We start from the raw sequence: 19,593 nt of genomic DNA, 5'->3' as shown, positions 1-19,593 counted from the left end.
CTGCAACTGATTTTCGTTTTAATTCGAAATAAATTAAAAAATAAATAAAAATCGAGACAGTTTGCTATGTAGGCAAAATGTTTAATTAGCTTTTATTCGAGTGCAGTACAAATTCTGACAAAACTTGTATAATAAATAGAGCCTTTCTGCTGGGCCTAGACTATATAAGTGGCGGATCGACTGGATAATTTGGGTTATTCGGACGTGGACAGAGCTCGATGGGACGGGCGGGGTGATGGTGAAGGTGATCCTCGTCGAACCTCGTATACAATTTTGCTTTATCTGCTCGAAAGTCATAAAAGGTGCATTAAGTAGGTGGTGGTATTGCTTACATAAACTCAACACTGGGGCCGTGCCAACAAAGGAATTTCTTTTTTTGCTTTTTTCGCTTTTGCGTTTTTTGAATCGCCACTCATCACAACTTTGTTTTTGGAAACCAAACATACAAATCATAAGGACAAAATTAAACCACAAATGCCAGTGGCGATTCGAATGTATCGGAGCGGAGCCCGTGAACCTGGGCACCGGGAAGGACTAGATAACAAGTACAGCACGGTCGCACAGCACAAACTACAAATAAGGATAACCAAAGAGGACGCTCTGCTTCTGCTTCTGCTTCTGCTCTCCTCCTCTGGGGGACTACTAACGGGAGTATTTCAAAAGGATCAAGTACAAAATAGCATCATCGGCGGCCCTCAGCGCGCCTCCTTCGTGTCCAGTTCCACCAGCGGCGGCACTGGATCCGGCTCTGCGCTTTGGCTTCTGCTTCGACTCCTGCTCTGGCTTTGGCTGGGACTGGAGCTTGAGCTGGGGCTCTGGCTCTGGCTCTCACTGGGCTCTGTCGGATCCAGCGGCTGCTGCTGTTGCTGTTGGGGCGGTGGAGTGGAAGCTGCGGGAGTTAGAGGGGCGGGGAGCTTTTGCGAGGCGGAAGCCGTTCGGGGTGAGGCTGCAGAGGTTGTTGGCAAGACGGGAGTAGCTTTGGAGGCGGCTTCGCACGATGATTTCTCTTTGGGCTGTTCCACTTTGGAAGGCACCGGCGCCGGTGGGGGCCAGTGGGTGGACTTCAACACTGCCGACGAGGAGCTGGATGGGCTGGAGGTAGCATTTCTGTCGGTAGGCTTATCGCGTGGCTTATCCTTCTCCTTCTCCTTCTCCTGGTCGGCGATTTTCTTTAGGTAGCTTTTGTCCTGGGTGGGGCACTCGAGGTGGACGCAGTGGAATATCTGAAATGGATCAATTAGGACCTCCTGCAACTTCTTTACCGAAGGCCATGGCTCACCTCGTTCGCAGTGTTGTGGGTGCCGACGATGCGGATAAAGACGACGGGTCGCGGGGCGAAGTGAAAGTTCTGCCAGGAGCGGGCCTTGTCGTTGCGCCGGTCCACCACCATCTGCCAGTCCTTGCGGTTCGTCGAGGTCTCGATGTAGAAGCTGTAGGTGCGATCATCGCAGTCCCACAGCAACAGCCGCATGGAGCCCACGTGATAGGGCTGGCCCAGTCGGACGACTATCTCGCCGCTGCCCAACTGGTGGCACGTGTAGCCCGAGTCCCAGTCATAGCGCACAAAGTCTCCGTTGATGAGGGCGTTCCGGGTACGGCTGACACCGTCCGTGACGATCGCACTCATCTCGATGGTGGCCACGTTGGCTTTCGGCGCCACAAAGTGGTCGATTAGCTTCGGAACGTTGGCCGTGTGCATGGCCTCCAGTCCCACGACATGGAACACCTGAAAACAGACAAAAGTTAGTCTATGGGATGGAAGTTTTGAAAAGGAGGAATAGCATACCCTGTTAACTGTGTTCTGGGTGCCCACGAGCCGGATAAAGCGAACTGGTCTGGCAGAGAAGTAGAGATACTGCCAGGAGCGACAGTGGAACTCGCTGTAGTCCACCACCCGCTCCCAGTTCTGCTGGTCGCCGGATACCTCAACAAAGTAGGAGTAGGCGCGGCTGTCTCGATCCCACAGGAGCATCCGGATGTGGTTAATCATACAGAGGGTGCCCAGTTCGACCACAATACCGGCGTCGTTGGCATCCGTGATGCAGTGCCGCGTATACCCGTGCTCCATGTCGTAAGTGGTCACGTCGCCGTCCAGCAGGGCAGTGCGGCATTCTCCCTGGATGCACCGCGACATAAACTTGGCCGTGGCCACGTTCTCCTCGGGCCACAGCGCCGCTCTGTACGGCAGCGTTTTCGAGGTGCTTCGCTCGTCAATGGCGTCCAGTATCTTGTCGGGCTCCAGAATCCCCGAGGGTCGCACCACCTGCAGTAGGTGCTCGAGGTTCATGAGGGGCAGGCGCACGTAGCTCACCACCGACCTGATGTCCACGTTCGGGTTGTAGCGACTCCACTTCCACACGGCCAGGAAGATCTGCACCTCTGGGGCGAAAAAGCAGTCGCGGCGCAGCACCTCTTCCAAGGATTCCTGGTGGAATATGGAATGGATCATCAAATGTCTCGTTAAAACTGAAATGACCTACCTTGGAGAGCATTTTGAAGGAGTCGTGCTGCAGCAGCTCGGCGGCGTTGCGGTCCATGAACATGAGGCACACTTGGGTGAGCTCCTCCAGGTTGTAGAGCCGGGCAGCGTCCAAGATCATGCACACGTTGTTGAGGGCCAAGTACTGTCGCAGGTACTTCGAGATGGCCATCTCCAGGTCCTGGAAACCGTACTGATTGGCCATGCCTAGCACATCGATGACCGCGTCCTCGTCGAGCGTCGACAGGAGCAAGGTGCCCGAGTATATGTAGCGGAGGAGCACCTTGAACGGGTCCAGGGGCACCTCCAGCGGGATCTGGCGCTGTGTGGTCTCCGACATGCCGCCGTAGAGCAGGGCGCGGAAGTACTCGCTGCGGGCGGCCAGGACAACACGGTGGGCGGGCAGGCGCTGGCCCTCCACCAAGAACTCCACGTCCGAGTAGCGTTCGTTCATGCAGAGTCGAGCCATGTCCGCCGAGAACCGGTCGCCCAGATCGATCTCATCGGTGAACTCCTGCTCCGAGCTGCCGCCCTTCCCGGACGCATGCGAAGCGGCGCCCTGCAGTCCGGCCAGTCCCCCGACGCCGCAGCCGTGCATCTTGTGGTGGCCCTGGCTGCTCATTTCCCGATCGAATCGCTTGGCTTCCGCTCCGCGAGTGCCGTGTGTGGTGCAACTGGGCGTGTGTGGGTGTGGGAACCGAAAGAACAGTGGACTGTTAGCAAATGACGCCGCACGTATGTTTCCCGAAATCGGAGCAGCGCAGTAGCGGAAATCTCTCTCTGTCTCTTCGCCGGAAACCTACCTTCTTTGTGTTGGTTTTTGGGTCTTGCAGCGCGTCAGCAACGCAATTATTGCCCCACAGTCGTTGTCCTGTGAACAACGGTTTTTTATTGGCGCATTTTGCGAAAATAGTCTGGAAAATATCCGTAATGAGCTCCTATGTGTGACCAGAGAACAATAATAAATACCAAAATAATAATAATTGGTTAATACTTCTATTTACTGGTATTTTTCTACTACTAATCGGCGAGAAAGGCCGATAGGTCAGAGTGACCGTGTATTAATGGAATACTTTTGGTATATTTGGAAACAAAGTCGACAAAGGGGTATATTTAATAGGTATTACTGGTACTGGGCTGCGACAGACGAGATCTACAGAGGCTAGCATTTATTCGAAGGCGGAAGCGAAACCGAAACCATCAACATGTTGACCAGGTCCTTAGTATCAATCGCGCTATGCGGTGTGTTGATCGCGCCCCTATTGCACGGCGCCAATGCCGCCCAGGAGGAGGACTCCGCCGGCAAGCAGGCGGAGAAACAGTTCGCTGTGGAGCTGGACCCGGCGACCTTCGACTCCACCATTGCCGGCGGCAATGTCTTCGTCAAGTTCTTTGCCCCATGGTAAGTAAAGCTGGGTAAACACTTTCCGCGGCCTGGTTGCTGGGTTTCGTCCGATTCCAAGCAACTGGCCCGGCGAATGGCGGCGAATGTCCACATACCCCCGTTTTTTTTGTTTTTTATGGAAAAGCCACGCACACATAATTAAAGGTCTCATTCCGGTTTTCACTTTCGCAAATTGCAATTTTTAAGGCAATACCCTTATTTTTTGTCTATTTTTAATTTTTTTTTATTTTCTTAAACCATTTTGTACTAATTTTCCAAGAAAATGTAACGAAAACTGCCATAGTTTCAAAATAAATAATCTAATACACTTAAAAATCTCTATTCCTATAAATGAGACCTAAAATTAACCAATATTTTTGCCAAAAATGTCTTATTTTTAATTAAAATCTCGTGATTATGAATGCCGGAATCAGTTCTCTGCAGAGCTTCGTCTCGCCTGTCTATTTTTTGCAGAGAAGAACTATGTATTTTTCGAGGCATGTCCGACATGGTATGACGGCGACATATACGGTTGCTATACGTTGCGAGCTGCAAGAGCTGATCCTTAAGATTCGTCATGGCTGGCGCGCCAATCTTGGACGCGCACGTCGTCGATAAGACGATCAAGGGGGCTTTGTTCGAGAGTCGAAGAACGACCAGCCAGCCGCCCCCTGATTGACACACCAAATACTCACTCCAAGTGTGTGTTTTTCGGTTGCTCCCGTACGCCTTATCAGAGCCATCGCCATCGCCATCGGTGTGTCTCTGTGGGCTAATTTGATTAGGTTCAATTATGTTGCTAGGAAGTGGTTTTAGCGGGAGATTGCTCCAGGCCCAGTGCCCCCAAGCCAGGAGAGTGGGAGGCGGCGAGGTCAAGGGGAGGAGCTCCTAATGCGCTTCGCCAGTCGCAGATGATAAACTCTTTGTTCTGGACAGAGCGCGCCAGACCTGCCTTATCGGAGGCTCATTGTTTTCGGGTTCATTGTGTTCGGAATGAAACACTAGATTTCACAATGGATCCGATCCACGATTTGTGTTAAAGGCTTGACCTTATCATGGGGGAAAGTCCTCCACATTATGCCCAATTAAACAAAGCGAGTGTTTCTGCCTCAGACGCACTTAGAATTTGATGAGTCTTTGCTTGAAAGTCTAAACTTTAAGCATTAAAAGGGGTTTAGCTCGTAATAGAAGTAATAATAATGATGTGGTGTTACCCCTTTCCAGGTGCAGCCACTGCAAGCGCCTGCAACCGCTCTGGGAGCAACTGGCCGAGATCATGAACGTGGACGATCCCAAGGTGATCATCGCCAAGGTGGATTGCACCCAGCACCAGGCCCTGTGCGGCGCCCACCAGGTCACCGGCTACCCCACCCTCCGCCTGTTCAAGCAGGGCGAGAAGGAGTCTGTTAAGTTCAAGGGCACTAGGGACTTGCCCGCCATCACGGACTTCATCAACCAGGAGCTGAGCACACCCGCCGAGGCCGACCTGGAGGAGGCGAAGCGCGAGGAAACCGAGAACCCCAACCTGGGCAAGGTGGTGGACCTCACCGAGGACACCTTTGCCAAGCACGTCTCCCAAGGCAACCACTTTGTCAAGTTCTTCGCTCCCTGGTGCAGCCACTGTCAGGTACATTAGAACCTTCACATAAGATCCTTTCAGCTTTTTAACTCTCCTTCTGACTTTGTTCACAGCGCCTGGCCCCCACATGGGAGGAGCTGGCCAAGGAACTTGTGTCGGAGCCCGCCGCCACCATCTCGAAGATAGACTGCACTCAGTTCCGGTCCATTTGCCAGGACTTTGAGGTGAAGGGCTATCCCACTCTGCTGTGGATCGAGGACGGCAAGAAGATCGAAAAGTACTCCGGAGCCCGCGACCTGGCTACCCTGAAGACCTACGTGGAGAAAATGGTGGGTGTGCCCAGCGAGGGCAAGGCAGCGGATGACAAGGATGCCGTCCAGGAGCCCGCTGTCGAGGACGAGAAGAAGCCGATCGTCCAGGCGGTGAGCGGCGAGGAGGAGTTCGACAAGGCGATCGCCGAGGGCATCGCTTTCATCAAGTTCTATGCCCCGTGGTGCGGCCACTGCCAGAAACTGCAGCCCACCTGGGAGCAGCTGGCCACTGAAGCGCAGCAGGCGGAGACCGACGTGAAAATTGCCAAGGTGGACTGCACGGCGCCGGAGAACAAGCAGATCTGCATCGACCAGCAGGTGGAGGGCTATCCCACCCTCTTCCTTTACAAGAACGGAAAGAGGCAGAACGAGTACGAGGGCAGCCGCTCGCTACCAGAGCTCCAGTCCTACCTCAAGAAGTTCCTTGGCCACGACGAGCTCTAAGCGTGGATCGCAAGGACGATGAGGAGGAGGAGCAGAGTCAGCATCAACAGTCAAAGGAACAATGTCACCCGCCAAACTAACTTTAATCGTAATATCTCCTCTCTATGTTCGAGCCACCCCACCAGCAGGAAGAGCTGCTGCCTCCATGAGGCACTCGCATTTACCCAACAACCGCCCGAAAAACAAAAAAACAACAAAAAGCCAACACAGGACACTGCATGGACTGTCAACATGGCCCGCTGGATCCAATATCTCGTCCTTTTCTTCCAACTTATGTAGTTGTGTGAGCCGCGTCTGGTTTCCCCTTCTATTTGTTTTTGTGTTTTAGTTTACTTCCGTGGGAGACTGGACTTTGGGCGCGAATGGCCATTTAGCTTTTATTTCCGATTTTAACATTTATTTGTGGCCTGCCCGCCACTCTTAGGTCATTTTTAGGGAAAATTGTCAACAAAATAAACGCAGAAATAAACAACATCTGTCGGAAATCGTAATCTTGGACTTTAATACTGGGAGGCACTCTATTAAACCTACAATCTGCCTAAGAAACTGCTATGCTGTGGTTAACACCATTTTTCGATAATTTTCAAACAGTTTTTTGAAAAACATGGCTCAAATATTAAGTACAAACTTTTGATGAAACTGCTATGGGGATTGCTTTATTCCAAAATTATACTTTGTCTTTAAATATTGTGTAAATTTTTTACAAATTTCAATTTTGAAAAGGTAAAAATACTTGTAAAACATGGTTCCAATTTTTAAAAATTCGAAATAGAAAAATCGGCTAATACTAGGCAGATTCAAAAATTTTTGAAACTTGCTTTACCACCATCGTTCTCGATCAAAAAATCGCAATAAACATTTTTACTGAGTTTGTGCAATTTTTTAAAAGGGTTACATAACGACCTTCGCAATAAATTGAAACAGGGATTTTAAAGATTCTAGGATGCAGTTCGAGTGGGTCTAGATCCCTGATTCATAAATGCTATTTCTTTTTTAATCGGATCCTAGTTATGGTTAAAATATTGGCATATTGGAGTTAGAAGAGCTAAGATTCCGAAAGTAGCATTTTTCCAAGGGATTTTCGGCAAAAACTTGTCAACGTTTGTGTACCCTTGCAGAGGGTATTATAGCCCCTTCCCGACCCGACCCTATAAAGTATACATATACATTCTTGATCAGGGTGACCTCCCTTGTCGATATAAGGATGTCCGTCTGTCTAGTTTCTCATTTTTGAAGGTAGCCTCTAAACTTTTCATGCATTCTTTTGTTCTTTCAATGCTGTTTATAAGACTGGACGACCAGGATCAGTTGCCTATATCCTATAGCTCCATATAATCGATTGCTCAGTTATTGCGGAAATGCCACAAATTTAATGTTTTTTGGAAGTTGGTTGTTGTCAGAAAAGATTTTTGAGATTTTTGTTAAAAATTGGGCTAACAATGTATTTTTTTTTAAATATGTTAAGGATGGGATGTCTAGGATGCAGGTCAGCGGGGATTGGATTCCCGATTCATAAGTTGTCTTCCGTTCTTCAATGGATAAGCTGAAATTTGGACCAAATGTTTTCCAGTTGTGCCTTGGTATGAGATTTTCTTAGAATTAGATATAGTCTTAGATCGGAAGAGGATCATCTAGGACTATAATACCATATATACTATTACTCTTTTAAAGAGCCCTTTTAAAGACCCTCCCCGGCCTAAGAACCAACAGATATCGCTCCTGAAGAGATATTCAATAGATCGTTTTGGATTTCGTTTTTATTATAAGGTATTATCTGAAATCAATAATGTTAAATCACTAAGGTCTAGAAAAAAAATGTAAAAATTGATAATGTATACATATAAAAATATTAAAAAATGCATTAGTTCGTATTTCTTTCGCTTTCTTTTGTTCCTGAACTGCAATACAAATTTGTTTGTTGCTCTTGCTCCGTTTTCCGTTTATTGTTATAATTTATGGATTATACATATTTAAATATATATATATCATAGTTTTATATATATATATATTTATATAGATTGTAGATTTCAGTTGTGTGTCTGTGTGTGTGTGGTTGCAACGCTTAGTTTGTTGTTGTTTTCGTTTCATTTATTTTACTTTTAATCATATCTCAATACTCTTAGTTTTACATAATAATATGCGAAATCCTTCCTGCGCTGTTTAAACATTACGACTTTAGTTTATCAATAATATTTTATATGTTCTTCGCACTTCTGCTTGTTTCACGCTGTTCTTGGGGGTTCTTCTGTCGCTGTCGCCTTCGACACGGATTGCAAATATTTCTTTTTTGATCGACGACTGATGCAAAACAAAATATTGCATATTTGTTACTTCCCACATTGCTCGTGGCATTTTTTTTTTATTTTATAATCCTTTTTTTTTCATATATATATATATATATATATATATATATTTTTTTTTTTGCTGTTTTCTCTTACTTTTTGTATGTATTTATTCATATATAAAGAAATATATAAATATTTTTTTTTTGCTATATTGTTATTGTGTTTCTTCTCTTTACTTAATAAGAAAATTGCGCCAAAAAACCAGAATGGGAGCAGAAATGGACCCGACGAGAAATGGTACTGCGGACCGGGCTTGGATTTTATTTGGGTGCTTTCAAGTTGCATGTAGGGCTCAAGTAGGGCTCTAGGGGCTAAAAAAAATTGTTTTCGGGGCGGTTTCGGGGGCGGAAGATGATTCCGAGTTGAAAAGCAACTACCACTCTGCGACATTCACTCTTCTAGCTCCGGAGGAAGCCAACAGACAGATAAGGACGAGATGGACACGAGTAAAATGGGCTGGGGCTAAGGTCTGAGCTCCGACCGCATCGGAGGCTGATTAATACAATTAAAACATATATAATGAATATATATTGAATGTCGCGTGGACGAAGGGGACTGGGAAGGCGTCGGGATGTTGCGACGGCTGATAGCAAGAATGAAAAGGATACACATAGTTGGGGGAGGGGGGTGGAGTGGAAAAAAAAAATATAAGGAAAATTATAAGAATTTGCACCTCCTCTTCTTGGTCGGCTCTGGGGGCTCCAATGCGGCAAGAATGGCCTCGTCGAATACGTTCTTGAGGCCCTTCTGCGTCAGAGCCGAACACTCCACATACTTGACTGCCTTCAGCTCCTTGGCCAGCTTCTCGCCCTGCTCCATGGTGATGGGCTTCTGCTTGTTCTTGGCCAGTTTCTCCAGCGTGCTGGTCTCGTCGCGCAAATCGATCTGTGTGCCCACCAGCAGGAACGGCGTCTTCTGGCAATGGTGTGTGATCTCCGGCACCCACTGTAACAAATACGTTAGTCCAGCTGAAAGTTTATACTTAGAACTTAGAAACACTCACCTTCTCTTTGACGTTCTCAAAGGAACTTGGACTGACTACTGAGAAGCAGACAAGGAAGACGTCCGTCTGGGGGTAGGAGAGCGGACGCAGCCGATCGTAATCCTCCTGACCAGCCGTATCGAAGAGGCCCAGTGTATAGGGCTCGCCGCCAATCATCACCGTCACCGCATAGTTGTCGAACACCGTGGGCACGTACTCCGAGGGGAATTTGTTGGTTGTGTAGGAGATGAGCAGACAGGTCTTGCCCACGGCTCCGTCACCGACGACCACGCACTTGATGGTTTGCATGTTGTGGAAAGCTCCTGCTGGAAGAGTGGAAGCGGAGAAGGGAGATGGTTGAGAAGAGAGATAAGCAGCAAAACCGTGTGACTCGGCCAACCCCAGCTATAACTTCCTACTTTGGGACAATAAGGACAATAAGTGGGTGCGGTTCGGTTTTCCTATCCTGCACCTTATCAAGGTGGATAGCAGTGCCACAATCCAGTAGCCAGTAACCAGTAACCAGTCACCAGCTACGAACTATGTAGCTACCAACCAGCACCAGCACCAGCGCACAATCACAATCGCCGCGCAGCGATGACTCAAACAGAAAACAGCAAACAGAAGAAAGAACGGAAAGCAACAACACACAGATAAGCCAGAAAATTCTAATGTGACACACACACACACACACGTCCAATCGGGCGCATATAGGGGCGCATAACTCTGGTTGTGCTGGTGCTGGTGTGTGTGGGTTGTTGGTGCGTGTGCACATACTTGAATGCATTTTGTATTGTATTTTTTTTTTAACTTCCACTGCCACTGCCACTGCGGCAACTGCAACACCAAACGGTTAAAAAAAACACAAATTATTCATGAATTTAATTATTTTTTTTTGCATACGGCAGCTGGGCGAGTGACGGGCGGAGTGATGTAAACTTGTTTGCGGCAGCACGGGATCGGTGTGCAATTAATGTTGAAAGCCAGGCATCCAGCCAAGCTATTTACAAATTGGAATTCGGAAGAAAAGAATGAAATTTGGACAACCCCCCCTCCCTACCCACTATAATCATTTGTCACACCAGCACTCACACTCGCACACACGCACACACACACTCATGCCGAATCACTAACACACCGACGACACCAACACCCGTCAATCGCACACACACTGCCGTCGTCGTTCACTTTTCACTTCAGAATTTTCTCCTTTTGGTCGGAATTGCAATTTGTCGAGTTGTTACCCGGGTACACCCGTGCTACCCGGCGCTCACCGTTCATGATCTACTTACGTTTGATTGCAGTTGCAGTCGTTGGCGTGTCCGGTCTGTTTTCCGCTTTTCTGGGCTGGGTCGGTCTTGAATCTTGAAATGTACGGAAAACTAAAATTTTCTTTTGTGTGTTAGTTCGTGTTCTCTTTTCAGCGTTGAGGGGAGAAACAGCGATGGCACCATCGGATACTTGCGTGCGATAGTTCGCCTATCGGCTATATTTGACCGTCACGCTCACGAGCTAACGGCCATTCTTTGTCTCTTTTCGAATGCTTGGGCATAACTAGTCCTGTAATTTGGTTGTAAATGTTTTGCTTAGTTAACAAACTATACAAACCAATGAAAATTTATGCTGATTTCGTGTAGAAAAACATAGATTCCTCTTGGAGTAGGTCGACGAGCCTGGTGTCAGGGGCTGATCTGGTCACACTGCCATAGCTGTCAAGAGAGAAACAAGAACATTAAAAAGACTCAACGAAACACAATAGACAAATAGAAATAATCCCTAGTAATTGTACAAAATGGCTGGATATATGAAGACGAGGTAAGAAAGTATCAGGAACAATTGCACTCCCCACCACATCGTATCCCATGGGACCGCCTGACATGGGCAAATGCAACGCAATTATAGCTCCTCTCTAACTGCTCCTTTGATGTCCTTCTCCCAGGAAACGCAGCCGGGAAGACGACCTGCCCTGTGAATCGACGCCTCTCTCGAAGCGCATAAACAATCTTCACCTCAACTATGATGACGGAAACAGCAGCAGCAGTAGCAGCTGCAGCATTCCGCCCCTGGGCAACAGTGATAACAACAACTACCTGCTCACAGGAGCACCATCATCAGTGCCTGGAGGGTCCACCGAACGGGTGTTTGAATACAACCCGGAGCTGGGGGCCGACCAAAACCCATTTTACTACGAAAAGAACAAGATGCTGTATGACTTGCACGTTGAGCGTCTCAAGCGCAACAGCCAGTAGACATTAGACAGGGTCGGGTCGTGGAGGTGGAGCTACGTATCCAGAAACCACACTCTCGAATCGCCAGCGTGTCCCGTGCCAATCGTTGCTCAGGTCGCACTCTTACCCTCCTCCCAAAATATACAAATTTTAGTGTTAGTTTAGCCATAGTTCATAGTTCTGTTAAATTTGTATGTTTTCGTATGTGCGCACAGAGTTGGGACACCCAAGCACCAGCGTTTATGTGATAAGCATTAGCAATTTAAAGATACATTTATACAGACTTATAGAAGCAGTTGACCCCCCAAACGCGCACATGTAGTCTAAGCTGGGTCCTGTCTCCTAATTTGTAAATTATTCGTCTATTTATAAGGCGCTATTCAAAAAAATAAAATTCCAACTTCAAATGGGAATTTTTGAAAATGGCGCTAATTGGGGGGGGAGGTGCTGCTAGTTATTTATACACCAAATTTCGCCGGAAACAAGAATATATCAATCTAAAAATAAATGACTTGTGATTTATTGTTTTCGTCATTTCTATGAATCGGGGGAAACCATAATTTTTTGTTCAATCTAAAATTAAATTATATTCTGAGCGTTATTTCCACGGTCTTTCACGCTGGAATTTTGTCCATTCCCGATGCTGGTCACACTCGGCGCGTTTATGCGGCGCACTTCGGAAAGTCATTGAATTCCCAAATAGCAATTACGTGCGAATATGTCAGTTGGCTTACTCAAGGGTGTAAACTGTTTACCAGCGCATTGTTTGTTGATTGTCACCCAACTGGACCAGTTACGGTCATAACAATTGGATATTTGCGAGTTAGGGGACCAAGGGCGATCATAATCGCGATTTCGTACGGCTGCATGAGCGAGGTCACTTGCTCTTTCTTTCTCTGGCACAGCCTTCAGCGTTCAGCTGAGAATCGGCAGACAATTGACCGAGGAAACCAATTGGCTGCAATATGTGCGAGTGGAAGTCCGAAACTATTGAGGGTCGCAGGAGCAGCAGACAGAGAGCGCGTCACTAGCACAGGATCAGGATCAGGAGCAGTAGCAGCATCAGCAGCAGCAGCAGCAACAAGTCAAGTGCACGCCACAAGTTAGTTCGGAAGGGCGCATATGTACATACATATGTGTTGGCCCCCACAGAACCGAGACGCACACACGCATAGACTTCACGCACACGCAGACACACGCACAGGAAAGAGGGAAAGCAATCATCACATCACATAATCGGTGCAATGAGTCCGTTCGGCTCCAAAAAGAACCGATCGCTCTCGGTGCGGGTGAGCACCTTCGACTCGGAGCTGGAGTTCAAGCTGGAGCCACGGGCATCGGGCCAGGACCTGTTCGATCTCGTGTGCCGCACCATCGGTCTGCGCGAGTCCTGGTACTTCGGCCTGCAGTATGTGGACACGCGCAGCAACGTCTCCTGGCTGAAGATGGACAAGCGGGTGCGGGATCAACGCGTCGACCTCCAGGCCAACAACAACACTTATGTGTTCAGTTTCTACGCCAAGTTCTTTCCGGAGAACGTCAGCGAGGAGCTGATCCAGGAGATCACCCAGCACCTGTTCTTCCTGCAGGTGAAACAGAGCATACTCTCCATGGACATCTACTGCCGTCCCGAGGCGTCGGTGCTGCTCGCCTCCTATGCCGTCCACGTACAGTACGGCCCCTACGACTATGAGACCTACAAGGACGGCATGCTGGCCGGTGGCGAGCTGCTGCCCAAGGGCGTCACCGACCAGTACCAGATGACGCCCGAGATGTGGGAGGAGCGCATTAAGACATGGTAGGTGCAGTCGCATTCCAGGCTCAAGTCTGATCCAATAACGTCATGTAATCCCCGCCAGGTACATGGACCATGAGCCAATGACGCGAGACGAGGTGGAAATGGAATACTTGAAGATAGCTCAGGACCTAGACATGTACGGAGTCAACTACTTTCCTATTACAGTGAGTCCGACTGCCATTGCACCGGATCGAGATCGGGATTTAATTGGAATTTAAATTGCAGAACAAAAACAAAACCAAATTGTGGCTTGGGGTCACCGCCGTGGGCCTGAACATCTACGACGAGCGAGACAAGCTTACGCCAAAGACAACCTTCCAGTGGAATGAGATCCGGCATGTCAGCTTCGATGACAAGAAGTTCACCATCCGGCTGGTGGACGCCAAGGTCTCGAACTTTATATTCCACTCGCAGGATCTGCACATCAACAAAATGGTAAGAATCCCATAGCCTATGTCTCACACTGAGAGTCTCTACGACTGCTTTCTGCAGATTCTGGATCTGTGCGAGGGCAACCACGACCTCTATATGAGACGCCGCAAGTCCGACACCATGGAGATCCAGCAGATGAAGGCCCAGGCCAAGGAGGAGAAGCAACGGCGCCACATCGAGCGCAAGAAGTTCATCAGGGAGAAGAAGTTGAGGGAGAAGGCGGAGCATGAGCGCTACGAGCTGGAGAAGAGCCTGGAGCACCTGCAGAACGAGATGCGCATGGCCAACGACGCGCTGGTAACCTCTGTACATTCTACCTACATTCTGATACTAATACTTTAACTTTCAGCGGCGCTCGGAGGAAACCAAGGAGCTATACTTCGAGAAGAGCCGAGTCAACGAGGAGCAGATGCAGCTGACGGAGTGCAAAGCCAACCACTTCAAGACGGAAATGGACAGGCTGCGCGAGCGGCAAATGAAGATTGAGCGCGAGAAGCACGACCTGGAGAAGAAGATCCGGGACGCCGACTTCTACGTCCACCAGCTGACGGTGGAGAACGACAAGCGCGAGGCGGAGACCGAGAAGCTGCGCAAGGAGCTCATCTGCGCCAAGATGGCTGAACGAGAGGCCACCGCCCTCCTGCTCAATTTCCTGAACAGCGGACGAAAGTCCTCCACGGACAGCCTGCTGGCAGCTGCCAACGTACACGTGACGCAGTCCAACAACGCGGCGTCCAGCTTGGCGGCCGTCAGTACCCCATCGCTGGCCACCAGCAGCTCCACCAATGACATAGATACAGCCGGCGGAGCGGAGCTAACCACCCACTACCTGGCGCAGGGCGATAACTCGAGCGGCATATCCGACGACTTTGAGCCCAAAGAGTTCATTCTAACCGACAACGAAATGGAGCAGATCACCAACGAAATGGAGCGCAACCATCTCGAGTACCTGCGCAAGTCCAAGAAGCAGGTGCAGAACCAGCTGCAGACCTTGCGCTCCGAGATCGCTCCGCACAAGATCGAGGAGAACCAGAGCAACCTGGACATACTCAGCGAGGCGCAGCTCAAGGCCGGCGAGAACAAGTACTCGACGCTCAAGAAGCTCAAGTCCGGCTGCACCAAGGCGCGCGTGGCCTTCTTCGAGGAGCTGTGATCCGAAGTCCTTGAGCTGTTAGCCCATTGAATACCCATCTAGCCGTAGGATTGATGTGTGTGCCTGAGCCCTTGTTTGTGTATGAGTGCCTTAATCATAGTCGTAATAATACTATTATATATACTGTATGTTTTAATTGTATTCTCAAGCTTGTGCTGCAATAAATCGGATCGGTTGGCCGGTCCAAGAAATTCACAATCACAATCCATTTGTTATGTTACTGGTCGCTCCTGATTGGAATAGACAGGGACAGAATATAGACGATCCGGAGATTCTCCACTTATTCCAAGAATAAAAAGCAAATGTAACTATTATCTAAAACCAAAGCAGCTTTATTCATTTGTTTTAAAACATGTGACCATTTACAATTAGTTACTTAGTTTCACTTCCTCCACTAAACGAATAAAAGTAGCTCCGATCTCTGATCGCCCGGCCCAGCTTACAGTAGTTACTCACCCACCCACCCGTTCCCGATCTCTCTCTCTCACCAGAGTCTAGGGAGAAGGATCCCTACCCGACCCAGGCCCAAGTCCAAGCCCCAAGCACACGGCGATCAGGCGAATACAAAGTAATAGCTAAGATTAAGATAGAGGTTAAAGTGGGGGCTCTCTCTCTTTTTACTAAGGAATTTAAATATTTTACGTCTTTTAACACCATGGAATATTTAATGTATCTATACTCGAGCATATAGATAAACACATACATATGTAAAGTATCATGTCCCACTGATTGCGGCTGTCTCTGATAACCAGAACCAGAACGGATGCGAACCGCGAGAAAGGGGTGATTGGCGGGAGTAGACTATCCACCCAGACTAATCCAGCCCACAGCCCACAGCCCACAGTGACCCACAGTAACCCACCTCTTTAGCACATTTTGATTTTAGTTTTTTGTATGTTTGATTTTTTTTTTTTTTTTGTTTTTTTTTTTCTTTTTCGAAAGCACACAATCCTAGCATATCACGTGGAGGGGCGATGTGGTGTTGGTGGTCGTGGCATGAAATTATAGTTACAATTTACAATGATAAACGAGAGCACAGAAATGTTGAAGTTTATTATAAAACAGTGAATGTTAAATGCGTGAAATGTTCCGTTTTTTCTTCAAGTGTAGATGCATATGTGTATGTCTGGGTGTATGTGTCGTGTGTGTGTGTGTGTAGGGTGGTGTATTAGCGGTAAGGGAGTGTATGGGGGCGTATATGCTCTTGCACATAACGCCACTGGTTCCATCAGTTTTCGTGGCTAACCCATTTCCGCTTCAAGGTTTTTAGGTAATTCAGGTGGTGTCTAACGTTCGGGTTAAACATTAAAAAAAAAAAAATAATAATTATCATCTTCAACTACGCAACTGTCGAAACTTTGGTATGCAATCATATATATCTTCCACGTCCTTCTGTCCGTTCCGACTGATCGGATTGTCTAATCATCTCGCCCCGTTCTCTAGGCGTCTCTAGTGTCTCGTGAATATGGTTTTCTGTTTAGACTGTGTGTGTTCTGTTAGCTTAGGGGTTGCTTTGGGGACTGAGAGTGTGGTTGGGAGTATAGAGTGTGGAGTGTGTGTGCTGTGTGGGTGGGCCTGTAGGATTCAAGGTATTTCCCGCATAGTATAGTATGGATAGTAATAACAATCAGCGCGCTGACCATTCAATTGTGTGGTGTGCTGGTTCTTGGGGTGTAAGTATAATGTGTGTGTGGGTGTGTGTGTGTGTGTTTGTTTGTTTTTGGGCAGAGGGGTATCCGTTCATGTTCCCTTTCTCGTTAAGATCTCATTCTAGTGCTCGTTCGCATTCGCATTCGCATTCGCATTATCCAGGTTGTAGTGGTAGATATAGTTGTAGTTTTGTAGATATAAGACAGGTTGTGTACAGTTTGAAAATGGCTTAACGTTGTTAACTCAGGGACAACTGGTTAAGGGACAGCAGACGCTCCACCGCTGCATTGATGTCTCCGAAGGTAGCGATAAGAGCTGTAAACAAGAATCCCAGTTAGCATCTCCTATCTTCTAAACTTCACACTTGAGACTTCAGACTCACCCTGCAAGTTGGCCTCGCGGTTGGCAAATCCCATTGCGGCGAGCTGCTCCAACTGCGACTGATAACGGACCTCCGGCGGCTGCGTGCTGTCCGTATTGTTGGACATACCGTTGAGCATGCGCATCATAAAGTCATTGAAGAGCTGGGCATTCGGCCCGCCTCCCGGTGCCAGGTTTGGTACTCCGGTGCCGGCGGTCGTTGCATTCCCACCACTCGGCGGCGAAACATTGTTAGCAGTGGTGGTCCCATCGCCGCTGGCCGGATCCGTTGCAGAGTTAACACCCGGTGGTGGTGGCGGAATGCCTAAGGTACCGACAAGGCCGGGAGCCGCGCTGCGTAGTTGTTCCATGCCCTGCTGGATCTGCAGGATGGCGTTCATGGCGTCTGGATTGGTGAGCATGTTCATCACCTCCGGATTCTGCATTTGGGCCATGAACTGGGGCATCATTTGGCGCACCTGCTCCTGCAGGGCGGGATTGTTTGAGAGCAGGGGACTGGTGCTCAGCAGGCGCGACGCCATTTCCGGATCCTGCGACATGGTCTCCATCATCGAACGGGTGTACGGCGCGTTAAGGAGGTTCTGCATCATCGCTGGATTGTCCGCCATCTGCTGCAGAAGGCTGCGCATGGCCGGGGTGTTAAGGACGTTGTTTGGCGGCAAGTCCCCGGTCCGGTTGCCAGTACCAGCGGCGTTGCCAGCGCCGGTTCCGCTGCCAGTGCCGTTTGTTGTGGTGTTGGTGCCGCCACCGCCCCAGGGATTCGGCAGGGGATTGCGGTTTTCGGTACCCTGCTGGGGGTTGACACCACCCGCTCCCGATCCACCGCCCTCGACCAGTCCGGCGAACGGATTGCGGCCAAAGGACTCGGTGGCCGCATTCATCATCGGCTCCTGGATGTCGCGATAGATCCGCTGCATAGCACTGTAACCGCCCGGCACTGACTCCAGGTTGGACATGGCGCGGTCATGCGATCGCATTAGTTCTTGCAACATCGATGGGTTGCGGGCCAGCTCCATTGTTTGGCGCAGCAGGTCCGGATTGTTCAGCATGTGCGAGATCTCGGGATTGCGCTGCATCAGATCCTGCATTTGGGGATTGGACGTGATCAGCTGGCGCATCGTCTCCGGATTGTTCATCATCTGCTGCACCAGGGGGTTGTCCATCAGGGAGCGCAGCATGTCGCCGTTGTTCAGCAGCTCGTTCTGCATGCGGGCCTGCAGGTCCATGAACGTGCTCGAACCGGCGCCGAGCGCCTCCATGCCAGCCAAACCGCCGAACTGATTCAGGCCGAACGGCGTCTGGCGAACGTCGGCGGGGGCGCGGGCCGGTGCCTCGTTGTTTCGGGTCGGCGCCTTGATCACCAAATGCACCGTCAGGTTGTCCTTGATATTGTGCATCTTCAATGTGTCCGTGTCCTTCATAATTTTGCCGGCAAAAATAAGCACCAGCTGCTCGGGCTCCGCCTCGAACTTTTGTGCAACCAGAATTTTGAACTGGGGGCAGAAAGACAGAAAGACAATTTTGATAACGAATTTAGTCTCACCGGCTACTGTGTTGTGATTTGAATCGGTTCAAGGGCTAGGCTATGCTAGCTTTGCACTTTGCCACCCCGCCTCTACCGTATCGTATAGCCGAAGTGCACTGTACCAGCACTAGCACTAGCACCAGCACCAGCAGAGGCAGTGCCAGTGCCAGTGGCATTGATTGGCGAAGAAGGGCCCGAAAGAGGGGCGGCAAAGCGGAATGAATGCGGAAATGTCACGCGCCCCGTACTCACATCTTTTATTCCAGAATCTTCGTCAACCTCCACCGTTTTCTTGTCCTTTGGCGTTTTCACAACCACGTTGATGCGTTTACTGCCGCCTTCCGCCATTTCGTTGGTGAGTTGTCGAGTTTCGGGAAAACTTTCCTGGGCCGATTTAGCTCGTTGTCTCTAAATATTGTTACAAACTGTAATTTTTAGCTGCTCTGGATATATACGTGTTTTCAAACTAAATTATTTCCCATTTGATGAAAAGTAATTCGTCACTTTCTCACACATGCAAGCACACACACACACACACACTGCTTTTCTGAGACGAATTTCGCCAGGGCTGTCGAAAACAAAAATTTTTTTATTCAAATATCGATAGTTTTTCCGATATTTTTGGTTACGATGTCTGGCAAGGCCGTCGCAGAACGCGCTGGGATGGCGCGGCCAAAAAACAACATCGAAATAAGGAAACAAAATGTTTTGAATGAAAAATGTTGCAGAATTTTACGGCGGTAATAATTTTAAAATTAAATATGAATAAGTTATGTTGGCTACAATGTACAGCGAAATGTGTTTCTTAATATTAAGGAAAAGGAACAAAATATATAAAAACGTTATAATATTTATTGCACAACTTAATATCCAGTACATAACGTAGATAATAAAATTAGTAA

At 48.7% G+C, this 19,593-nt stretch overlaps 6 protein-coding genes across 10 annotated transcripts; 3 read left to right on the top strand and 3 right to left on the bottom strand.

The window, feature by feature from the left end:
• Window positions 1-60: 60 nt before the first annotated feature.
• Window positions 61-3,444, bottom strand: LOC6503131 (BTB/POZ domain-containing protein 9). The gene is made up of 5 exons (XM_001963446.4): window positions 3,283-3,444; window positions 2,481-3,153; window positions 1,787-2,425; window positions 1,280-1,726; window positions 61-1,223 (listed from the first exon to the last, which is right to left on the bottom strand). Exons 2-5 carry the CDS (start codon window positions 3,099-3,101, stop codon window positions 696-698), a joined length of 2,235 nt encoding a protein of 744 aa, XP_001963482.1. The 5' UTR covers window positions 3,102-3,153; window positions 3,283-3,444; the 3' UTR covers window positions 61-695.
• A 144-nt stretch (window positions 3,445-3,588) lies between these two features.
• Window positions 3,589-6,688, top strand: LOC6502978 (thioredoxin domain-containing protein 5 homolog). The gene is made up of 3 exons (XM_001963445.4): window positions 3,589-3,881; window positions 5,088-5,490; window positions 5,556-6,688. Exons 1-3 carry the CDS (start codon window positions 3,685-3,687, stop codon window positions 6,195-6,197), a joined length of 1,242 nt encoding a protein of 413 aa, XP_001963481.1. The 5' UTR covers window positions 3,589-3,684; the 3' UTR covers window positions 6,198-6,688.
• Window positions 6,689-7,936: 1,248 nt separating this feature from the next.
• Window positions 7,937-10,978, bottom strand: LOC6503130 (cdc42 homolog). 5 transcript variants are annotated; one of them, XM_001963444.4, is made up of 3 exons: window positions 10,817-10,978; window positions 9,546-9,847; window positions 7,937-9,487 (listed from the first exon to the last, which is right to left on the bottom strand). In XM_001963444.4, exons 2-3 carry the CDS (start codon window positions 9,831-9,833, stop codon window positions 9,200-9,202), a joined length of 576 nt encoding a protein of 191 aa, XP_001963480.1. In that variant the 5' UTR covers window positions 9,834-9,847; window positions 10,817-10,978; the 3' UTR covers window positions 7,937-9,199. The 5 variants fall into 5 exon arrangements, with proteins under 5 accessions (XP_001963480.1, XP_014761310.1, XP_032308953.1 ...); XM_014905824.3 differs by having other exon boundaries at window positions 9,546-9,850; window positions 10,817-10,977; XM_032453062.1 differs by having other exon boundaries at window positions 10,799-10,827.
• Window positions 10,979-11,137: 159 nt separating this feature from the next.
• Window positions 11,138-12,165, top strand: LOC6502979. The gene is made up of 2 exons (XM_001963443.4): window positions 11,138-11,339; window positions 11,464-12,165. The coding sequence occupies exons 1-2, from the start codon at window positions 11,317-11,319 to the stop codon at window positions 11,771-11,773; spliced, it is 333 nt and encodes a 110-aa protein (XP_001963479.1). The 5' UTR covers window positions 11,138-11,316; the 3' UTR covers window positions 11,774-12,165.
• Window positions 12,166-12,363: 198 nt separating this feature from the next.
• Window positions 12,364-15,339, top strand: LOC6502980 (moesin/ezrin/radixin homolog 2). The gene is made up of 5 exons (XM_001963442.4): window positions 12,364-13,550; window positions 13,612-13,714; window positions 13,776-13,985; window positions 14,043-14,279; window positions 14,332-15,339. The coding sequence occupies exons 1-5, from the start codon at window positions 12,997-12,999 to the stop codon at window positions 15,133-15,135; spliced, it is 1,908 nt and encodes a 635-aa protein (XP_001963478.1). The 5' UTR covers window positions 12,364-12,996; the 3' UTR covers window positions 15,136-15,339.
• A 105-nt stretch (window positions 15,340-15,444) lies between these two features.
• On the bottom strand, window positions 15,445-19,267 carry LOC6503129 (ubiquilin-1). Its single transcript, XM_001963441.4, has 3 exons — window positions 18,944-19,267; window positions 17,168-18,659; window positions 15,445-17,100 (listed from the first exon to the last, which is right to left on the bottom strand). Exons 1-3 carry the CDS (start codon window positions 19,037-19,039, stop codon window positions 17,024-17,026), a joined length of 1,665 nt encoding a protein of 554 aa, XP_001963477.1. The 5' UTR covers window positions 19,040-19,267; the 3' UTR covers window positions 15,445-17,023.
• Window positions 19,268-19,593: the final 326 nt, after the last annotated feature.

The sequence above is a fragment of the Drosophila ananassae genome, chromosome XL, assembly GCF_017639315.1.
Source record: "Drosophila ananassae strain 14024-0371.13 chromosome XL, ASM1763931v2, whole genome shotgun sequence".
NCBI classification, from domain to species: domain Eukaryota; kingdom Metazoa; phylum Arthropoda; class Insecta; order Diptera; family Drosophilidae; genus Drosophila; species Drosophila ananassae.
Note: the sequence above shows the minus strand (reverse complement) of the source record. Positions and strands in the feature narration are given on the sequence as shown.

Coding starts and splice junctions, on each gene's coding strand:
- LOC6502980 (XM_001963442.4), top strand. CDS start 12,997: ATGAGTCCGTTCGGCTCCAAAAAGAACCGATCGCTCTCGGTGCGGGTG. Junction 13,551..13,611: donor GAGGAGCGCATTAAGACATG/GTAGGTGCAGTC, acceptor AATCCCCGCCAG/GTACATGGACCATGAGCCAA. Junction 13,986..14,042: donor ATCTGCACATCAACAAAATG/GTAAGAATCCCA, acceptor TGCTTTCTGCAG/ATTCTGGATCTGTGCGAGGG.
- LOC6503129 (XM_001963441.4), bottom strand. CDS start 19,039: ATGGCGGAAGGCGGCAGTAAACGCATCAACGTGGTTGTGAAAACGCCA. Junction 18,660..18,943: donor AAGATTCTGGAATAAAAGAT/GTGAGTACGGGG, acceptor TTCTGCCCCCAG/TTCAAAATTCTGGTTGCACA. Junction 17,101..17,167: donor CCGCGAGGCCAACTTGCAGG/GTGAGTCTGAAG, acceptor TCTTGTTTACAG/CTCTTATCGCTACCTTCGGA.
- LOC6502979 (XM_001963443.4), top strand. CDS start 11,317: ATGGCTGGATATATGAAGACGAG. Junction 11,340..11,463: donor GCTGGATATATGAAGACGAG/GTAAGAAAGTAT, acceptor TCCTTCTCCCAG/GAAACGCAGCCGGGAAGACG.
- LOC6502978 (XM_001963445.4), top strand. CDS start 3,685: ATGTTGACCAGGTCCTTAGTATCAATCGCGCTATGCGGTGTGTTGATC. Junction 3,882..5,087: donor GTCAAGTTCTTTGCCCCATG/GTAAGTAAAGCT, acceptor ACCCCTTTCCAG/GTGCAGCCACTGCAAGCGCC. Junction 5,491..5,555: donor CCTGGTGCAGCCACTGTCAG/GTACATTAGAAC, acceptor CTTTGTTCACAG/CGCCTGGCCCCCACATGGGA.
- LOC6503131 (XM_001963446.4), bottom strand. CDS start 3,101: ATGAGCAGCCAGGGCCACCACAAGATGCACGGCTGCGGCGTCGGGGGA. Junction 1,727..1,786: donor CCCAGAACACAGTTAACAGG/GTATGCTATTCC, acceptor GTCTGTTTTCAG/GTGTTCCATGTCGTGGGACT. Junction 1,224..1,279: donor CCCACAACACTGCGAACGAG/GTGAGCCATGGC, acceptor GATCCATTTCAG/ATATTCCACTGCGTCCACCT.
- LOC6503130 (XM_032453061.1), bottom strand. Junction 9,488..9,545: donor TTGAGAACGTCAAAGAGAAG/GTGAGTGTTTCT, acceptor TATTTGTTACAG/TGGGTGCCGGAGATCACACA.